Source organism: Belonocnema kinseyi, chromosome 2, assembly GCF_010883055.1.
Source record: "Belonocnema kinseyi isolate 2016_QV_RU_SX_M_011 chromosome 2, B_treatae_v1, whole genome shotgun sequence".
Taxonomy (NCBI): domain Eukaryota; kingdom Metazoa; phylum Arthropoda; class Insecta; order Hymenoptera; family Cynipidae; genus Belonocnema; species Belonocnema kinseyi.
Window position 1 is genome coordinate 41,899,961 of NC_046658.1, and position 19,089 is coordinate 41,919,049.

The window sequence follows — 19,089 nt, forward strand, 5'->3', positions numbered from 1 at the left end:
CGCAAACTCTATGTGGTATGTACTCGCCACCATGTTTAAGCATTTCAGCGTTAATACCGTCTACCCCGGCAGCCTTACCGTTTTTCAAGTTCTTAATTATATTCCTAACCTGAGTGACACAGACTTTTTCAATTGAGTTTTCCAACGCATCGTGTTCAACATCGCAGTTGTGGTGTCCTATAGATTCATCTCCGAATTGTCTCCTAAAATAGTCTCTGAAAGCCTCTAGTATTCCATCTGCATCATATACCATTTCCCCCCTACTATTTCTCATGTTAATAATTTCTGTACTTTTGTTTCCTTTCATTTTTTTATACAGTAGTTTCCTGTTTCCTTCAAAGTCGTTTTGTATTTTTATCTCTTCTGCTCTAATTGTATCTTTACTTTCTTTAACTAATCGTTTAAGTATCCTATTTTCGCGTCTATAATCATTTCTACGTCTACTTATTTCCTCATTGCTAAGACCTGCGATGTTCAAAGTTCTCTTGTACGCTTCTCTTTTTGCTTTTTGGGCAGCCTGAATTTCATCATTCCACCACGCATCACCAGACATTCTTCCTACAACTGCGGTACCACACACTTCGATCGTGCATCTAACAAGGATATCCCGTAACATTGTCCAGGCGCCCTCTAAATCTTTGTTTTTTATACGGTCCTCCCATGTTGCCCTATCTATGCTTTCGATTATCTTATTTTGGAAATGTATTTGCACATCAGGTTTATGTAGGTTCTCAATTTTGATTCGCGTTTGTTTTGCTTTCTTGGGTCTCTTTTTTCTCCCCTAGCATTCCAAACGCCCAGTCTCCATTCGTCGCCTGAAACATGACCTTTAGATTTTCCGTGTGCGCATGCCTTTCGTCATTAAATGTTCCAGTCCTTTCCGAGGCTATTTTGTAGTTTGTATTATTCATTGTTTAGATTATACGCCCAACTAACACCTTTATGCAATAAGTTTATTTTCTGAGTCGAAATCATGTCAAAGTTAAGTATCAAATCGTCATATGGTGGAGATTGTAGTTCTAACGTCAGTCCCACCAAAAGCTTCAGTTAATAAGGGAGTTTGGGAGAGGGGGGGAAGTAGAACTGGAACCGAGAGAGTCCTCTTTCCGGTATTCTTGAAACATGGCTAGATTTAATTTAAAACTTCCATTTTTAGGTTTGAAATAAAAAATTGTAGAATATTAGAGACCTCTGATACGGATTTTCTTTGAATTTTAGTGGCCACCCTCTTACTTCATTTAACAACAATTTGTTTTCTCATTAGAACTCTAACAGCAGAGTTACTGTCTAAAATGGAGGAAGGATTCACTGAAACCGACGAAATGAAGATGATTAATAAGGGACATACTCCATTTCCTTATCGTGTTGCAAAAGCCCTAGATCCTGACATTTACCGAAATACCGATTTCGATATATGGCACGAAATCAGACGGGGTATGCGATTTTTAATAAGGGTGAGATACCTTTAGAAAGGGTAAAATCAATTTATTTTAAAGAATTTTTTTAAGTTGATAAAATTACTAGATCATTTATTGATTCTAACGTCTTTTTATTACATTGTTAAAGTGTAAAAAAACATGTGATTTTTTTTTTACAAAATGGCGACCCTGCAGAATATTTCTTCAAGCGTGTGCTCCGAGGCATCGAAAACTGCTGCACCTGTCAAAAGTTTTCCATTTATCTGATATAAAAAAGATTTTTTTGTTCGATTACTTATGTGTTAAAGGGAAGGATAAACCTATAAAATAATAAAAAACTTGAAAATTAAAATTTATGTCGGCTGTTTAATCGAAGCTCCAAATTTTCGACCATTTTCTCAACAGTTTTGACCCCAAAAAATTATTTAATAACCCGATATCTTTAAACATTTAGGTATATCCTTCCGATAGTACCATAAAGAGAACCTCCTGCAAAATTCAGCCTAATCGGTCAATAACTTTTTAAGTTACAGCACGAGCAGTTTTTGAAAAGACAATTCCGAGATAATCACGTTTGAAGATTCGTTCCGGTATAACTATTAGTTTCAGTGACTTGCCGATCAATCGGCGTATCCGGATCCATGTAATAAACGTAGTAAACGTAGTAACGTAGTAATCAGCCTTCCCAGAATTTATGTGACAAAAAATATACAAACCTATTGCGAAAGAAACATTACTCCGACCCAAGCGCTCCGACTACCTGATTAGTGACGGTATGCGGACTGACATTTTTGAAAATATTTCCATAAATATTTAATATTTTCCTTTTTACAGTATATTTTTAGCATATTATACATTCAAAATATGAAAGAAAGAGAAAATCTATTTTTTGGAAATTCTAAAGGTATCTCCCCCCTTAAATCTTATAGGACGTGGCTGAGCCATCAATTTTGAACAATTTTTTTTTAAACATGAATTGACAATTTCTTCAATAAACAGAAGTGAAAAATTCCGGATGGACTAAATTCAATGGAATGGAGTTCCAAGTTGGCGGGAAATGTTTAGTGGATTTAAATATAAAGCCGGATGACCTTGCCAATAACAACGACCTAAGCCACTTGGTCGAAAATAAAAACGAATTCAGTGACGAAAGGGCTTCAGGTGGAACGGAAAAGAAAGACTCAATTCTCTTAAGTGGACACATTCAAGAAATGACGAAAAATGAAGGACCTGTTGTGGTTTTTATTCTTGAACTTGGAGAAAAGAGGACCGTTCCTTACTCTTCATTGCGACCCATACCGGTAAAGAAAGTTAAGCCAAACGGACCCATTACAACTCCAAAGAAAAATTCGACCCTCGAACAAAGTCAGTGTTATTTTTTCTTTTAAATTCTAAACATTAGACTTAAAAAATTATATTTAATCATTTTTTATTCCCTCTTTCAGGCCCTAAGTTTAAAAAATCCTGGTCTCCAACAATTCGAAAAAGCAAGGATCAAGTAAACGGTATTCCTCTACCCCTGACTTCTGAGAGAAACGCCAATAAACCTACTTCCAAAAAGAACGACAATGGAACGAAGTGGGCCAACGAATTTAGGTAAGTTTTTTTAGATTTTGAATATGTTGAACTCATCTAGGAAAGCTCATAATTAATTTATTTCTTAAGCGAAAATAACAAAGCTACATTTGGAAAGCAATGTACGGACAAGATTTCACCCACTGAAGATTATACTGCTGATGTGAGTATTTTTCTTTAGACATCAATTTAAATACAGTTGCTAATATTTTGATGGTTGAAGAATTTCTTTTACGTTTTAGCTCGATTTTTCTGATGAAGCAAAGAATGTTATTCCTTCATACAACGAAGCGATTGACGAGAACTTAAAGAAGTCCACTCCTCCAAGTGCATTACCTGCAACTGGTTCAGGAAATAGTTTCCAAATTCCGCCTCAGCAACAGAACACGACCTACTTTCTTCCTACCACAGGTAGGGCATTCAAATATTGTTTTATTTCCGTACTAATACAGTGAAACACTTCAATGACCCTTTCGAGAATTGTTGCCACGGCGCAGGTAGGTGTAAGAGGATCTGTGCGGAGTGTGCGGGGTCCGCGGTTGTTACTCAAGCGAGCAATCAGGCGTGAACAAACAAGCGGAGCGGGCTATAATGAGTTAGTTCCCACCCACCGCCAGCCCCAAAATCGGCACTACAGAAGAGTTTCACTGTATTTTAGATAAATAGCATCTTTTTTACTATGAAGTGTGTCAGAGACTTTCAGAATTTGAAGATAGTGGAGCCATAATTAACCATCTGCCCAAAAAATCGAAAAGATTCTGAAAGAAAATTTCGGAAAATTCTGAAACAGTCGTAAAATATTCTTTTCAGATTTTATCAGAATCTTTCCGAAATCTGCATCCGAATTTTTCAGTTTTTTCCCGAAAATTTGTCCTAATATAATTCTATCAGCTCTTATCGGAAGTGTCCTACTAATGTTCTATCAGATTTTATCAGAAATTATTAATTAATAATAATAATAATTATTAAATTTAATAAAAATAGTTTTTTGCAAATTATTATTAAAAATTTAATAATGATAATAATTTGAACTAATAAAATCATTGTTTAAACCAGGTTTAAAAAATAATCCCTTTTATCCAAAATTTTTTTCCTGACTTATTTTTAAAATTATTAAACAATTCTAATTTTGAAAAAATGATTTAATTAATAAAATTATTAAATTTCAAAGTTTATTAAATGAATAATTTTTTACTTTCTAATCCTTCAATATATTTTAATGTTAAAAGTTTATTTACAATTACATAATAGTTACATATGAAGTTCTATTAAACAATATTTATATAACAATATTACATAATTTAGTCTTCGATAAAATCTGATAGAAACTGATAAAAATGCGCGTGGCACAGTTTCGGAAAAGATCGGAAAGATACCGCTGGGACACTTTCTGATAAATTCTGAAAGAAAATGGTGGTACAGTTTCGGATAGAGTTTCTGATTCAGATTTCGGAAAAGAACTGATAGATATGGAAAGTTTCGGAAAGAAAGTTCTATCAGAAATTTCAAACAGTACTAGAACGCTACTGTTTCTATCCACACCTTCAGTTAATGTTCCTGGGACTTTCACGCACTGGCGAGTCTAGCATTCAAACAAATTATTTTAAAACAATTTTATTTCGATACTTTTTTTTGTGAATTTTTTTTTGAATTTTAAAGAAAAATATACACCCTCGGCTTCCTACCTAAATTGATACACCAAAAAATGCGTTCGGTTCTTAGAGAAACAACAGTAGCATTCTAGGGATAATAAATGTGGAAATAGGAACGGTGTTATACTATGTTATATATTTTTTCAGAAAATAACAACTATCCAATGTACCCGTACTGTGAAATGCTCCCTAACGTCGGTTACCTGCTGGACCAAGCGAATCAACCGATAAATCTGTCTGTTTGCAAAAGTATTGATGCGAATTGTAGCGATTTACCATTTTCCGGTAAAATTTAAATATTCATTATGTTCTTCTTCAGAAGCACCTTATCTTTTCAAATACGATTTTTTTCAGATCTTCAATCTCTGAGGTTCTTCTACAACTTGGGATTACAGGTAGCATTATGCATATAATTAGATTCTGAACAATATATTAATTTTATAATATTTGTATTAAATTCTTTAAATGTTTTTATTATGATTTCAGTATTTTCATGCCATAAACTGGCTTTGTGGGCCGAATCCGCCACCAGTTGTCAGTGCACACTACTTTTCTACAGAAGATTCTGCTGGGCAGAAACCTGATAGCATTCTCGGTAAAATAATTTTTTTTTTATATATTTAATCAATTATAAAATTTTCTCTTTAATCAAAAAAATTATGCGTTTTAAAGGATCTCAAGTAAGCCAAGAAGACATGACTCAGATTGCCAACAGCATGCACCAGAAAAACGTCCTTAGGTCGAAAAAGGATCACTCGGAAAACGGAGGAAAAGGATCTTCGATTCAGAAGCCAACAAAAAATGCTAACGTTCGCTTTAACGGAATCCAGGAACCTCAGGTGCAAAATAATTCTCACAAAGGTGGCAAGGATTGCAACAAAAATCCGCAGTTTTCAAGCAATGAAAGAGTCAAGGAACACGTCAACGCACTTAGAGATGCTCAACGTAATCCTCGAAATGGCTTAGCACCTCGCTTCAAAAGATGCATCGATGGTGAGCAATAATTAAAAAAGTAATATAAGCAATTAATTAAAAGAAGAAAAAAATTGGATATAGAACTCGGAATTTGTATATTTAAACATTTTTTCTCCGTCTGGGAAAATTCACTCTCAAGTTTAAACTGAGTTTGTAATTTGTGTGGCTTCAAACAGAAATGTTAAAGTCTCCATTTTTACTTTCAAAGTTTTAATTAATGTATTTTAGAAGCATTGACAAGGTGGCCACTTAACCAGGAAATTACAGTAAACTTAGTTTAGTTTCGTTTATTAACGGCTAACTCCGTGATATACGTTTTTAGCACACAAGAGCGAAAGTATAAGATCGACTGATTTATTCCTTCCTAGCACTGCTGAACAATGCAGTTTCTCAGCGCATAAGCAGTTTCAACAATGCGTCGCCACCAGTTTCTACAGACTGTTTACGTTTCCACAGACTGATTTAGTCGCAAGCCCAGTGCTAGGCAACCCCCGAAACTGTTCTTATATTGGCGCTCTTGTGTACAGTTTTTCTCATCGGTTATTTTTTTAAATTCTTCGCTTTAGTACAAAAAACATATCCAATGAATTAAAATGGCACTTGATACCATATGATACGAGTATATGATATTATGTTGGATTGAACGAGTTCGTTTTTGAATTGTTTAAAATGGTTACGATTCCAACAGGAAATTTGAGAGTTTAAAACACTTCTAATTTTAGGTTTTTGGACTTCAAAGATTAATTGTAAAATTATTTCATTTTCAAGGCTTTAATTTGAAAATAATAATTGTTAATAATCTGAATGTATAATATTGTTTCATGCGGATCGTTAATAATTTGAAAGTGTACCATTTTGAATGTTTACTTCTAGTCTGCTATCACTATAAGATTTAAAAATACATTACTTTCAGATCAAAATATACGAAATTGTAGTAAGCCTTAATAGTTCAAAACTTTTTAACCCATAACATGAAAACATTAATAGTTTAAAATTTCATAATTGAAATTCTTGTTAATTCAATAATTTCAAGTTGAAATATTGAAAAAAATATACAATTTCAAATTGCAAACGTGAAGATTTAAGCAATTTGAAACTCGAAGTCTTCAATATTGCAGAAATTCGATTTTCAAAATTATAAATTGAATCCTTTAAGATTTTGCAAATTTCATTCATTTTTAAAGCCTTAATTCTTGCGAAATTAAAAACTTAAAAACATCCCCACATGTTTTTTTTTATGTAGACCTTTCAAAACTGCAAAATTATCAGGTGAAGTCTTTTAATTCTTTTATTATTATTTTTTTTTTCAAAAATGTCCAAATCGAATAATTTTAGATTAACATCCTTAAATTGGACAACTTTATTGGTAAATTGGGAGCGTTTGGAAATAAAGAAATGTGCATTTAAACTTTATACCTAATATCGTTTTAAATTAAAGATGCTACACTCGCAATAATTTCAGCATTATACTTTATAGATTTATAATTATAAATAAATTTGTAGCGTGTGAATTTGAACCATTTTGAATTATTTCTTTCTATATTATAAAGTTTTATTTAAAATGTGAAGAAACCATTTTTATTAGAAAGCGCCCAACATAGAAGTTTTTTCTTGAAAAACTACGTTTTTGGTTTAAATTTCGAATAAAAAGCGATTCAAGGTTGTAGAATTTGTTATTTAAGCTTTAAAAAAGGCTGGTTAAAAATTTATAATTTTTTTTAATTCTAACACTCACAATTGAGGGTCTTAATATTTCTCAATAGGATTCAATGATCTGTCTTTACATATTATTCATTACCCCAGTTCGCAGGCACATTTCAAAAGATGAAGTTGAGATTTTTTAATTTTGAAACAGGTGTAGGCTGAGCGGAACTTACCCGTGAGATTAGAGAACCTTCTTCAATCCAGGGATTAGAGACGGGGCAATTCGAGTAAATAACCTACACCCGCTGGGCCGGGATAACGGGAAATGACCGGGAATTTTATGAGACTGGGAAAAACTGCACAATGACAGTGAATTTATTTCTTGACCGGAAATTTTACAATCATTTGAATTTTTATCTTCAATTATTATATTATTCAGGTTATAATGCTTAATACGAAAATCTTTCAGTTACAAATTTTGTATTTTGCATTTTTAATTTTAATTTTTAAGTGTACATTTTTCATTTAAAGTATTTTAAAATGAATGTTTAAAGACCTAAAAAATAAAAATTAGTAGCGTTTGAAATCGGCAATTTTTGATAAAATGACTTTCAAAATTGAACTATACATTACTGATTAAAAAGTGAATAATAATTAATTTTACAAGACATTTCGGAATCGGGTCAAAATGAAAAAATTTCCAGATTTTAACGTTAAAAATTAAACTGTTTCAATTACAGGGTGTCTAGTGTCCTTAAAAACCTGGAAGTCTCTTTGATTTTTGCATGAAAACCTTGAATTTTTATTATTCTTTTTTTTCTTTCTTTTAAAACAGTAATTTTATTGAAATGCGAAAAGTAATTTAAATATTTTAGCCTATTATGAAAAAAACATCTGGTTTAGAAAAAATCTTGCTACTGAAAATTTTATTATTCAAGATTTAATTCATCTTTTATTTATTACAGAATAAATAAAGATATTTGAAGAAATTTTTTGTTGAGGTGTTCAACTTAGTTTCATAATTAGAATAAGCCATGGTCATACAACGGATTTTTCGGGGGGTTGACCATTTCATTTTTGAGTGTACAACAGATTTCAAAAGGTGACAAAATATTTCTAAAGATTTCAAAATATTTTAAATATCTTTAACATTTCAGAAAGATTTCACGGATGTTAACGATTTAAAAAAGGCGCGCAAGCCAGATTTCAATAAACATTTTACAAAAGCTTCAAAGATTTGATAAAACATTTATAAAGATTTCAAAACAATAAGAGAATTTTAAAGATTTCTACAAGGGTGCAATACACCAGATTTCAAGGTTTTCAAACCATTTAAAGATCTTAAACAATTTAAAATGTTTCAGCAAATTTGAAAAGATTTGAAAAGATTGTAATAACTCATGTTCGCAAAAAATGAAGAATTTGTTTATTTACGATTCGGATTTCTTTATAAATTGTTGGCCAATAAAAAATGAAATGGCTCATTTTTTACATGTGTAACAAACGTTGATTTAATTATTTGATGCAAAAAAAGGAGACCTGGAAAATTTTTATTTCTTGTCCTGGAAAACCTGGAAAAGACCTTGAATTTTGTTCCTAAGAATCGCTAGACACCCTGAATTAGAAAGTCTTAGTATTTAAACAAATGTAAACGCGCGATATAAACTTTATAAACTATTTTCAATTTTAAAATAACTTCAAAATAATATATTCACAATTAAAGGCTTTTATTACATTTAAAATATTGTTTCAGTCTAAACTTTGAAAATTTTAAATTTTTTAATGAAGAAAAATAACAATTCCTTAATATTTAGATACATTTCTTTGTTCATGTTAAAGCAGTATTTATAAATCAAAATTTCAAATCTAAACAAAAAGCTAAACTTTAAATGTTACAATTTTAATTTTTCTATTTGGAAAAATTTAATTTACAAGTAAAATTGTTAAATTTTGATGTATAATAAATATTGCACACCTATCATTTCTAAACAAATTTCGAGTAAGTTGGAGGGATATTTAGATGGTCTGAAAAGATTCAAAATCAATTGGAACTTTGAAATGATTTCAAATAATTTAAACGAAGTGTCTGTGCATACCAACAAAATCCGAATATTCGTGCCGAAATTACGGTGAAAATAGGTTACTGTCTAGTTTAAAACAAAATATAGATTTTTCCAGATTCCGAACAAAAAATTCAGAAGCTTCTTAAGAATAATGAAAGACTTCAAAAGAATAAAAAAACATTTTTTTAAGATTGCTAGTAAAATTAAAAATAACTTTTTATTTTTTTAAATTAATTTTAATAAATAATATAAAACGATTTTAAATATGGTCAAAAATGAACCTGGAAGATTATAAGGAAGTATTTTTAATTGAACACTGTAAAGAGAATCGGAAGAATTCGAATAATTTAAAAAGATGTTTAGAAGTTCTGAAAACATTTCAATTCAAAATTCCAATTTCAAAGATATTTCAAGATTTTGAATGAAACTTTTAATTTAACAAGTGTTCAGTTTATAACAAAAATGTAATCGTTCAATTTTCAATATTTCAAACTTAAAATTGCTTAAAATAATTTGCAGCTCAGTATTTATTACTTCAAATGGAAAAATTTGTAGCTTTCGTGTTCGAATTTTTTAATTTCATTGATGTGAACAATTTTTCCGAACCGGGAAATGACCGGGAATTTTTTTATGTGATTAAAACTGCCACCTTGAATGATTATTTTTACGCATACATTACTACGCAATGTGTGCTGTAAAACGCTAATGGACAAAGTTAGTAATTTGAGGATTGTCATGGAATGTAGCGTAGATGAAACACTGTTGACAAGAGTGAAAGAAATTTATTGAGATGGTTTGGACATGTTGAGAGAATGAAAAAGAACGTCTGATGAAACTAGTATATTTAGGTAAAATAAATAGTAACGTACCCAGAGACAGACTTAGGAAAGAATGGTGCGAATGTGTGAGTCAGGCTAAAACACAAGAGCGTGTATGAGAAAATACATGGACTTACCCCGATTTCCGTATCGGGGGGGGGGGGGGGGGGGGGGGGGGGGGGGGGGTAATTTGACTTAAGCCAAAACTCAAACGATCAGACATTTTGAGGCGGAAAAAGGAACGGGTTCATTGATTTTTCATCCATAATTTTATCATAAGGTAGAAGGTCTAAGGGTGATCCATGAATTTCACCAGAATTTCGCATGCATAGTTACTACATGAAACAAATTGCCTGAACGAAAGACCTTGTATAATAATGGGCCCACATGGAGAGCTTCACTTGGCGGATGTGATTAGAGTAAAGAGTATGGATCTTACTACGTGATTATCAGTAAGTTTGCGTATTTTTGTGCGATATGTGACAAATTATGACTTTTTGAAGCTCTTCGCCTAGGATGATTGCTAGAGAGATTGATCAGCAACCAGTGTCAAATCAGTGTTGCAGAACGAACGTGTTATTTCAAGAAGCAGTATGGGAATTGAGCGTGTGGATTCCATAACTTACTTAGCGCTCGGACTCGCTCTTCCAGTACCCTGTGCCTTGCGTAAACGTGGAAAAGTTTTCAAAAATTACGAGCTTCGGACATTCACTGCGCAAAACATATGACTATACATAAAGAAATTGCTGCCATCAAATTGATAGCTTTTTTACTAAAAATTAAAAACCGGAAATTTTCATTGTACCGAAATCAATGACTTTTTAAACTAAACTCGCGAAAACTCTGCTTCTGTTCGACGAAATGATCTCGTTTTTTGTTTTCCAAATAGAAAAAACCCAGCCGATTATGTTTTAAATGTATATTTCTGTTTTATATTAGCAAGATGAAAATTATTGCAAACCATTACTGTCAGGAATCTTTTTCTCAGACTTTGACGGACAAAAGTCTGCAGGGAACTTTCGCGGACAGACAACTTCTAGTGGCAGAGTTGTTACCTTATGTTTAACGAAAACTTTGACGAAATTTGAGCTAAATCGTTCCTTTTGTTTAAGAGATGTAAACGATTTTTTATTGCCGCCCGCGCACTCGACTCGAGTCGACAGACGCACAGTGCGGCAAATGAGAAAATTGGGGTTAAAAATGATCCAGAGCCTACAATTTTCATCCGATTACATATTTTTTTTTAAATTAAAGCTCATTAAATTTTGAAGAGGTCTGTCGAGGACAGTTTTGCTAAAAAGGCTGTTTGTTCGTTATTCAAGTTGCAAAATGCCAAAAAACCATAATTTTTCATATTTGAGCTGCCTGTTCTGTAGCATTCATTGATTTTACCTAAAAAAGGTGAAAAACTGATAGATTTACAATCGATTAACCAATACTAATAACTTAGATGAATTTCGTGCAACCTGTTCAATTGTTATAAACAAATTTATGAAGAAAATCAATTATTGCTGTACATTGAAGCCTGGAAGTTCTTTACATCACGTTTTTCCTCGTGAATTCGAGTGCAATTAATGTTTCGTTGATTTTAAACACTACAGTATAATTTTTTTGATTGTTATAAACAAATTTAATAAAAAATCGCCTCTGTATATATAAAATGCATTTTTTCTGTGCAATCACTAGGTTTGCCTTCAAAAATTAAAATTCCATGACCGAAAGGGACAATCAAAATATTTACCATTGTTATAAACAATACTGATTAACAAATGCATTAAGCGGTCACTCTTTGATAGAAAAAATTCATTTTTTTGTTTGAATAATTGTTCATTTTATCCCAAAATTAATATTCTGATGGAGGAAACTGATGTTTGACAATATTTTTTATTTTTATTAACAATTTTAATCAACAAATGCATATAATGGACGCTTTCAAATAGGAAAAATCTCTTTCTTGCTGAAATGTTGATTATATCATAAAAAATGAAACTCCTACGAAATATACCGACATCCAACAATATTTCCTATTGTTATAAACAATCATGATCAATCAATTCACCAAGTCATGGAATTTTTATTTTTGAAGAAAAACCTAATGATTGCGCAGAGAAAATGCATTTCATATATACAGAGGCGCTTATTTATTAAATTTGTTTATGAAATTTGTTTATAACAATCAAAAAAATTATACTTTAGTGTTTGATTTCAACGAAACATTAATTTCACTCGATTTCGCGTGGAAAAACGTGATGAAAAGAACTTTCAGGCTTCAATGTACTTTTTAACCGATTCCAAAGTTTTTTTTTTAAAATGCTCAGCATTAGATTTTTAAAAGAATTTTAGTTTGAGATTTTTAAATTTTTGTCACTGAGCAATAATATATAAACAAATAAAGTAAAAAAATGGGACATTTCAGCTTTGTGAATTTTTATCTCAAGAAAAAATACAGAAAGAGACTTAACATCAGCTGGAAGTATTGAAACTCAACATTTCTCATCACAATGAGCTATAGAATACGAATAAACTATTATTTTCAACATGTCACCGCCGTAAATCTGTTGTATAGGGTCCTGAAGAAACTGTATAACTGAAAAAATGAGTATTGCGATTTTTGGTTGCTAATTAGGATTTTTGTACGATTTTTTAATGCAAATATTTGCTAATATATGAAATACAACTTCATACTCATAATTATATGCTTACAAAAAATGTGCAAACAATTTATCTTTGTTTTCAGAAATTTTCTCTTAGAATAGAGATAGAAAGTTGCGGATTTTTCAAAAGTTTTCCACTTTTTGTCCAATTTTAAAATTAACTTAGGTGATAGTTAATTATTGTTAACAAAAGTAATTGTTCGTTTGAATTGTTTATTTTTATTTTTTGTACAAACAAAATTTGGATTTCCGATTTTTCAAGGAACTCTAGAAAGTTGTCCATCTCTTGGCTTTTTTTCATATCCTGCTTCTTTGGCTTAAAAATTAGATTTTCGATTGATTTTGTAAATCTTGTAAATGCTATAACTCTAATAATTTTCATTTCATCGAAAAAAGTAATTGGGATTCATTGTTTGGTTTTCTGAATACTACAAATAGCTGTAAATAAAATTTTTAGATCTTAAGAAAATGGTCTAAAAATGTTTGAAAATTCTGTAACTTTTTAAATTTGTATCAAAAATGGCTGGTGAACGAACTCATCTTTTCTTTTAGGACCTAAAAAATTGTGCCAAAGATCGATTTCGTCCGTTTATTTTTACGAAAGTTATCGCGTTTACGGACGGATGACCGGACGGACAGAGAGACAGACGCCATCGTAAAACCTTGATTTTCGGATTCAGGGGGGTCTCGAAACGTGGTGATCCGTTGAAAAACTGGTGTCCAATTTCGGACAATTCTAATACTTTCTCAATCATAAGTGATGAGAATGTAAAAAATTAAAATTTTGGACAAACGATACAAGCTAGTAAAAAAGGATTGACAATAGTTGTCCCATCGGAAAATTTTGAAAATTTATCATCTATAATTCTTTGATAGGTCGCGTGGTTTTTGTTTTAATCGTAAAAAATAACATTCAAAATAAAAAATAAATAAATTGATTGAAAAACGACATTAGGTACGATAAAAAATAATAGACAAAAGTTGTTTACCCGAAAAGAATCTAAAATTTTTGTTTATTAGTCATTTTTAGATAGGACGAGTAGATTTTATTTTAATCGTAAAAAACAAGATGACACATTTTTTGTGGAAAAACGGCATAAGAAACGAAAGAAAAAATAAAAGAGAAAAGTTATTTTAAAAAATTATCTACAAATTTGTTATAAACTCTTATTATAAAAAGATATTAAAAATAAAAAATGTATTGTTTGTAAAAAGGATACAAGCTACAACAACATTTTATTTAACAAAATTTGTCGCCTAATTTAGATCTCAAATTTGCTTAGAACCACCTTACGCTATGATGCGCACTTTTTTTAATTATAAAAATAAGACAATGAAAATACTTTTGTTTCAATACCAATACATATTATAAATTGTTATAATATGAATTTACTGAAATTATGTACATATTTTTCAGGGTAGCTGAGAATAAAATTAAATGCAAAGTAAGAAACAAATATTAAAGTAATTATTAAAAATTTGAATTTGCCGAAGGAGCCTTAAAAAAAGAGAATTTAGAATCACCAAATTAGAGTTGTCGATGCTTTGGCCCATAAATTTAATGACCTGCGTACAAATGCTCGATTCACCACAGTAGAACTCGAACACCGGGACTTGGCGATTACACAATACATGCTTTCGACATTATGTCAAGTTTTTTAAAAATCGTTTTTTCCCTCTGCAAAATTAAAGACGAGTTCCGAGTCATGCATACAAATTTTCGTCATGCCAATAATCGAAATTCGAGTGACTTTCTACCTTAGGGTACAAAAATCGCTTTTTCACCATTTCCACAGCACCCACGTCGAATTTTCGGTTGAGGTATGATGAAATAGTATGTTGCATTACAAGGGATGAAGCACAGCGATTGAAACGAGTGTGAAGTTTGCTGACCGAGCGAAGTGAGGGGTGCATTCACACGAGTTTCAGCCAGCTCTACGAGAACCGAAACTGGAAGACAAAATGTTTCAACCCTAGGGATGCAAACATTGTGTTTCATCCCGCTCTACAAGTACCGAAACTCGAAGTTTAAATAGAAGCGCTATATGTAAAATATTTTACGTTATAGCTCAAATGAAAGTTTGAGTAAAGGAGAAAAGGAATAATATAAATGGCATTACTACTGACTGACATACAAGTGTATATCAGGAAACTAATTTTTGTTTTAAAAAAAGTTGTTTTAATTTGTTAAAATGATGCCTTTTAATAGAACTATTTGTTATATTTTAAAATATTTTAAAATGAATAAAAGTTCTTAACAGCTTTTAGATTATTTCTCATGCCCATACTGTACTTGAAAGATAGTTTTGTATTTGCAATATTGCCAACGTACTGGTAGAATCTGAACTTGTGAAAGATAGCCAGTAGTTTTTAGCAAAAGAATTTTCCTGTGGAGTTCTGTATAATTTTGTTACGGTTGTATCATTTTTATGGTTGGAAAATGTATTTTTTTTAATGATGTTAAACAAAAACATTTTACATTTGAAATAATGATTAAATCACAAACCTGTTTTTAAATAAATTACGTTACATACAATTTTTAAGATATGTGTTAATATTATGTCTATAAAATTATTGTCTATTGTTACCAGATACAAAAAATTACAGAAAGTTTAAGTTTTCGTTTTTCCAACGAGATAGAATAACATACATGAAACTCTATTTTAGGCATGAGAATAACTAGATAGGGATCAATTTTTCGAATTTCAGTTTATAAAGTTTTCAAGTAATTTAGGACACTATTGATACATATTAAGTATATGTAAAAATCGTGTTACCTTTCACTCGAAAAAGTGAATTTTAAAGTTATGAGAATGAAAACTGGACGAGCAACTGGATCATGAGCATTTGGGTTTCCCGCAGTCAAACACAAACATTGAGAAAAAAAATTTTTTTTCAACTCCCTAGAACATTGTGTAATGAATGGTCACATACTATACAGGGTATCTTTTTCTAGTCTTCAGACATCGAAATATCTCAAGAAATACACATCAAACGAAAATGTGTCCCCAATAAAAACTTTTTATTATTAAGGGGAAAAAGCGATTCCGCAATAATTAACCCCAATTATATTTTTTATTGCAGATTCCGATTATCCATTAACAAATATGTAAGTTTCATTTGAAAATATTTCTTTGATTCGCGCCAAATGGTGATGCATTAGAGAAAAATGACTATGTTGACTATTCAACAAACAAGGACAAGAAGAAATTTGGGTTGGTTTGTTTTCATTCGATGTTTTGTGCGTACGTTCGTTTGGATTGGATTTTAGTTACTTTGAATTGGGTAGTTTGGTCGTGTTGCTTACGTTTGTTCGGTTTGGGTTGGTTGTGTTGCTTACTTTTCAAAGAAGGAAAAACAGCGAATGTTTTTGTTTGTACTTTATGATCCTGTTTTTCCTTAAAAACTTGACGTGCTGGATTTTTTTTAAAATTCATAATCTGCGTGAAAAACCCCTATAATAACGATATCACTTTCCTTTTGTCACAAAATTAAAGTCAGACTGTGTGTAAGAGCCAAGTCCGGGGTCCGGACTCTACGCAGTAGGGCCTGCGAGTGCTTGAGAGTAAATTACTCAAAGCTCGATATCTCGAAAACTAAAGCGGATCGAAAGAAAAAAATACACACCTATTGTAAGTACGAGTTTTGAGATATTCAATTTTATTCTAAAGAATGTTCGCGATATTAAGAATTTCAATGAGAATTTGAAAGTATTACATACTTTTATGTATAAAACAGGCTGGTGACAGCCGTGCGTTGGGTTAAATCCTTCATTTTCTCCGTTAAGTATCTACGAAAAATATATTAATCTCATACTTTCATATGTAAACGTGCTGCTCTCCAGCGGAGAATTGCAGCAGCCGTTTCTAAGTTTCGGAGAATTTTAGAATATTGGTATTTTTATATTATTTTTTTTTATATTGCTATTTTTTACTCAAAGGGGGGCTTCACCCTCTTCATTCCTACACCCGCGCGTACTTCTGCTTCCTTCTAGCTGCACAATATACTAATCAAAATCGCGTTTTTAATCGCGTTTTTATTCGGTTCGAAAGTATAAGACAATAAGAATGAAGTAAGGATTAGTAAAATAAATGAAGTTAATGTTAAATTTTAAGTTAACTAGAAACCAAAGAAATAAATAAAAAGGGACATCATTTGAAAAAACTGTTTAATTATGTAAAATTATATATAATTATTTAAATTGAAAACTAATGCAATTGAATTTAATGAACTAACTTCATTTTTATTATCGTATCGTTTCAAACATCATAAAAAAGCGTTCAGGGGATTTTTAGAGTTTTTTAACATATAAACCACCTTAATAGGATAGAACGTTGCCGAAACGTGCAAAATGTCCGCTGCTTTGGAACTTTCCAAACATAAATTTCCGTTATTGTTATTATTATCAATAAATATTGTGTAAACCATAAGTGATAAGTCAAAATCCATGTCAGTTTATGGTAAGGATATCATATTGTAGTCTAGTACAGCGATTCCCAAACTTTTTTCGCACTTTCTAGGACAGCGTTTCCCAAACTGCTACCCGGCGGAAGGGGGGTGCCACCCCGGGCCGGGTAGCTCGGTAGGTTCCAAGGCAGGTTCCCCGCTTCGAGCGTGCGACTACTTTTGTTTACCTAGCATGAGTGCCTTTCATTGTTCTGAGATTGAGATCCGTTACAATAACTGAAGTTATAAAGGTATGGCACAATTAAATTTAAATTAGTTGAATCCATTTCTTGATATAATTTTAGCAATATGAAACAAAAAAGTTCAGAAAAATCGGTTAATATTTTAACTAAATTTGTCCGAGAAAATTTATTACTGGGCCACTTTGGAGCGTAACAAAAGTACAATAACTTTTGACGTTATTAACCGATTAAGCGCAGCAAGCCAACACACGCCCTACTGCTCCCCAGAAAGAGCGAAAACAGTTTGGCAATCGCTGTTCTAGGGAGCGGTAGGGTCGCCACCCTCAATTTTTTCACAATACTGGACCCCAAGAGAGACAATAGTCGCCGGTCGTTACGGCGCGATTGCTTGCTTCGCGAGACCTTCCCATTTTTAGAGAATTAAAACCGGTTGAGAAAAATGCAAATTTGATAAAATATTAATAAATAGATATTTAATAAGCTGCGTTAGATTTGGAAGATTATGGTTTCATTTATTAATTCGGATATTAACCGATTTTCAACCGGTAGGATTTTGGGAAAGGCTTGTGTAGAATGTGGTATATGCGGTACTCAAAACTCAAAAATGATATCCATTTTTACTTATCTCTTACGGTTGGCGACGGCCAACTACTGTAAATAACCCTGCCCGCTCGTTCCGTGACAAATACAATAGGACCATTCTATGAACGTCGTATCACTCTTAAAAGGACCTCTAAAAGAACCTCGAAAAGGACCCAAACCTCTCTGACTATCTCTGAGACTAAATCATTCAAATCGAACCTCCAGATAACCTCAAACGGGACAGGCTATTTCGCCCGAGAATGCCCACTTGACACAAAATTTGGCGACATATTTACGACATCGTTACGACACGTTTACGACAACTTTACGACATCCTATTGTCCTTAAGGTGTCTTGTCGATATGGTAAAGAAATCGTCAGATCATACGGCGTTTTAAAGGTATCGTAAAGGCACATTAACGACATGGACACAGGATGCCGTAAAGTTTTCGAACGATGTAAAGACGTTGCCAAATTTTGTGTCTACTGGGTACTCTAGCATTTCTATCGGTAGAGAAGCGGCGGACATTTCACACGTTCCGGGAAGTTCCGAAGGTTCCCGCGGAACGTTCCGTGCTATTAGGGCATACAATGTCCCAAAGAAAAACTTTTTGAGATGAGCAGAGTTGGGCCATCTGAAGACATACTGGAAGTTTGAGATTTTAAAATTGTACTCCTTAGCGACTCATTATAATTATACTCATTAGGGACATATCTTCAGAGTAAACTTGAACTTCATTATTTTTACATAATAATGACTGAGAAATAGTAAGGCGAATCTCTCAAAATTTGACATTTCGAGGTAGTATTCTGTATTTTAGAGGATACCGCAATTCCTCTTATATTACTTGCGTCTCTATTTTTTCAAAAGAGTTTTAATTTTTTAGCTAAGAAAAATAAATGGTAAAATTTTGAAGTAACGACACGCTTTCAAAACTGTAATTTAAAATGTTCTTTAGATCATTATCTTTTAAATAATGCCTGAAATTCTTTAGAAGTTGCAGTGTTTGCAAATCTATTCGCTGTAAAACAGGATACTGTAATTTTCGTATCTTGTAG

At 32.0% G+C, this 19,089-nt stretch overlaps 1 protein-coding gene across 4 annotated transcripts in view; it reads left to right on the plus strand.

The window, feature by feature from the left end:
• Window positions 1-19,089, plus strand: part of LOC117168550 (protein ovarian tumor locus-like) — a 46,221-nt gene that overhangs the window by 6,694 nt on the left and 20,438 nt on the right. For all 4 annotated transcript variants that reach the window (XM_033354286.1, XM_033354288.1, XM_033354285.1 and 1 more), the window contains 9 exons: window positions 1,265-1,434; window positions 2,418-2,783; window positions 2,864-3,014; window positions 3,084-3,156; window positions 3,236-3,404; window positions 4,793-4,930; window positions 5,000-5,040; window positions 5,132-5,240; window positions 5,318-5,638. In XM_033354286.1, the coding sequence (XP_033210177.1) occupies window positions 1,265-1,434; window positions 2,418-2,783; window positions 2,864-3,014; window positions 3,084-3,156; window positions 3,236-3,404; window positions 4,793-4,930; window positions 5,000-5,040; window positions 5,132-5,240; window positions 5,318-5,638 (1,538 nt within the window). The remainder of the gene's footprint in view (window positions 1-1,264; window positions 1,435-2,417; window positions 2,784-2,863; window positions 3,015-3,083; window positions 3,157-3,235; window positions 3,405-4,792; window positions 4,931-4,999; window positions 5,041-5,131; window positions 5,241-5,317; window positions 5,639-19,089) is intronic.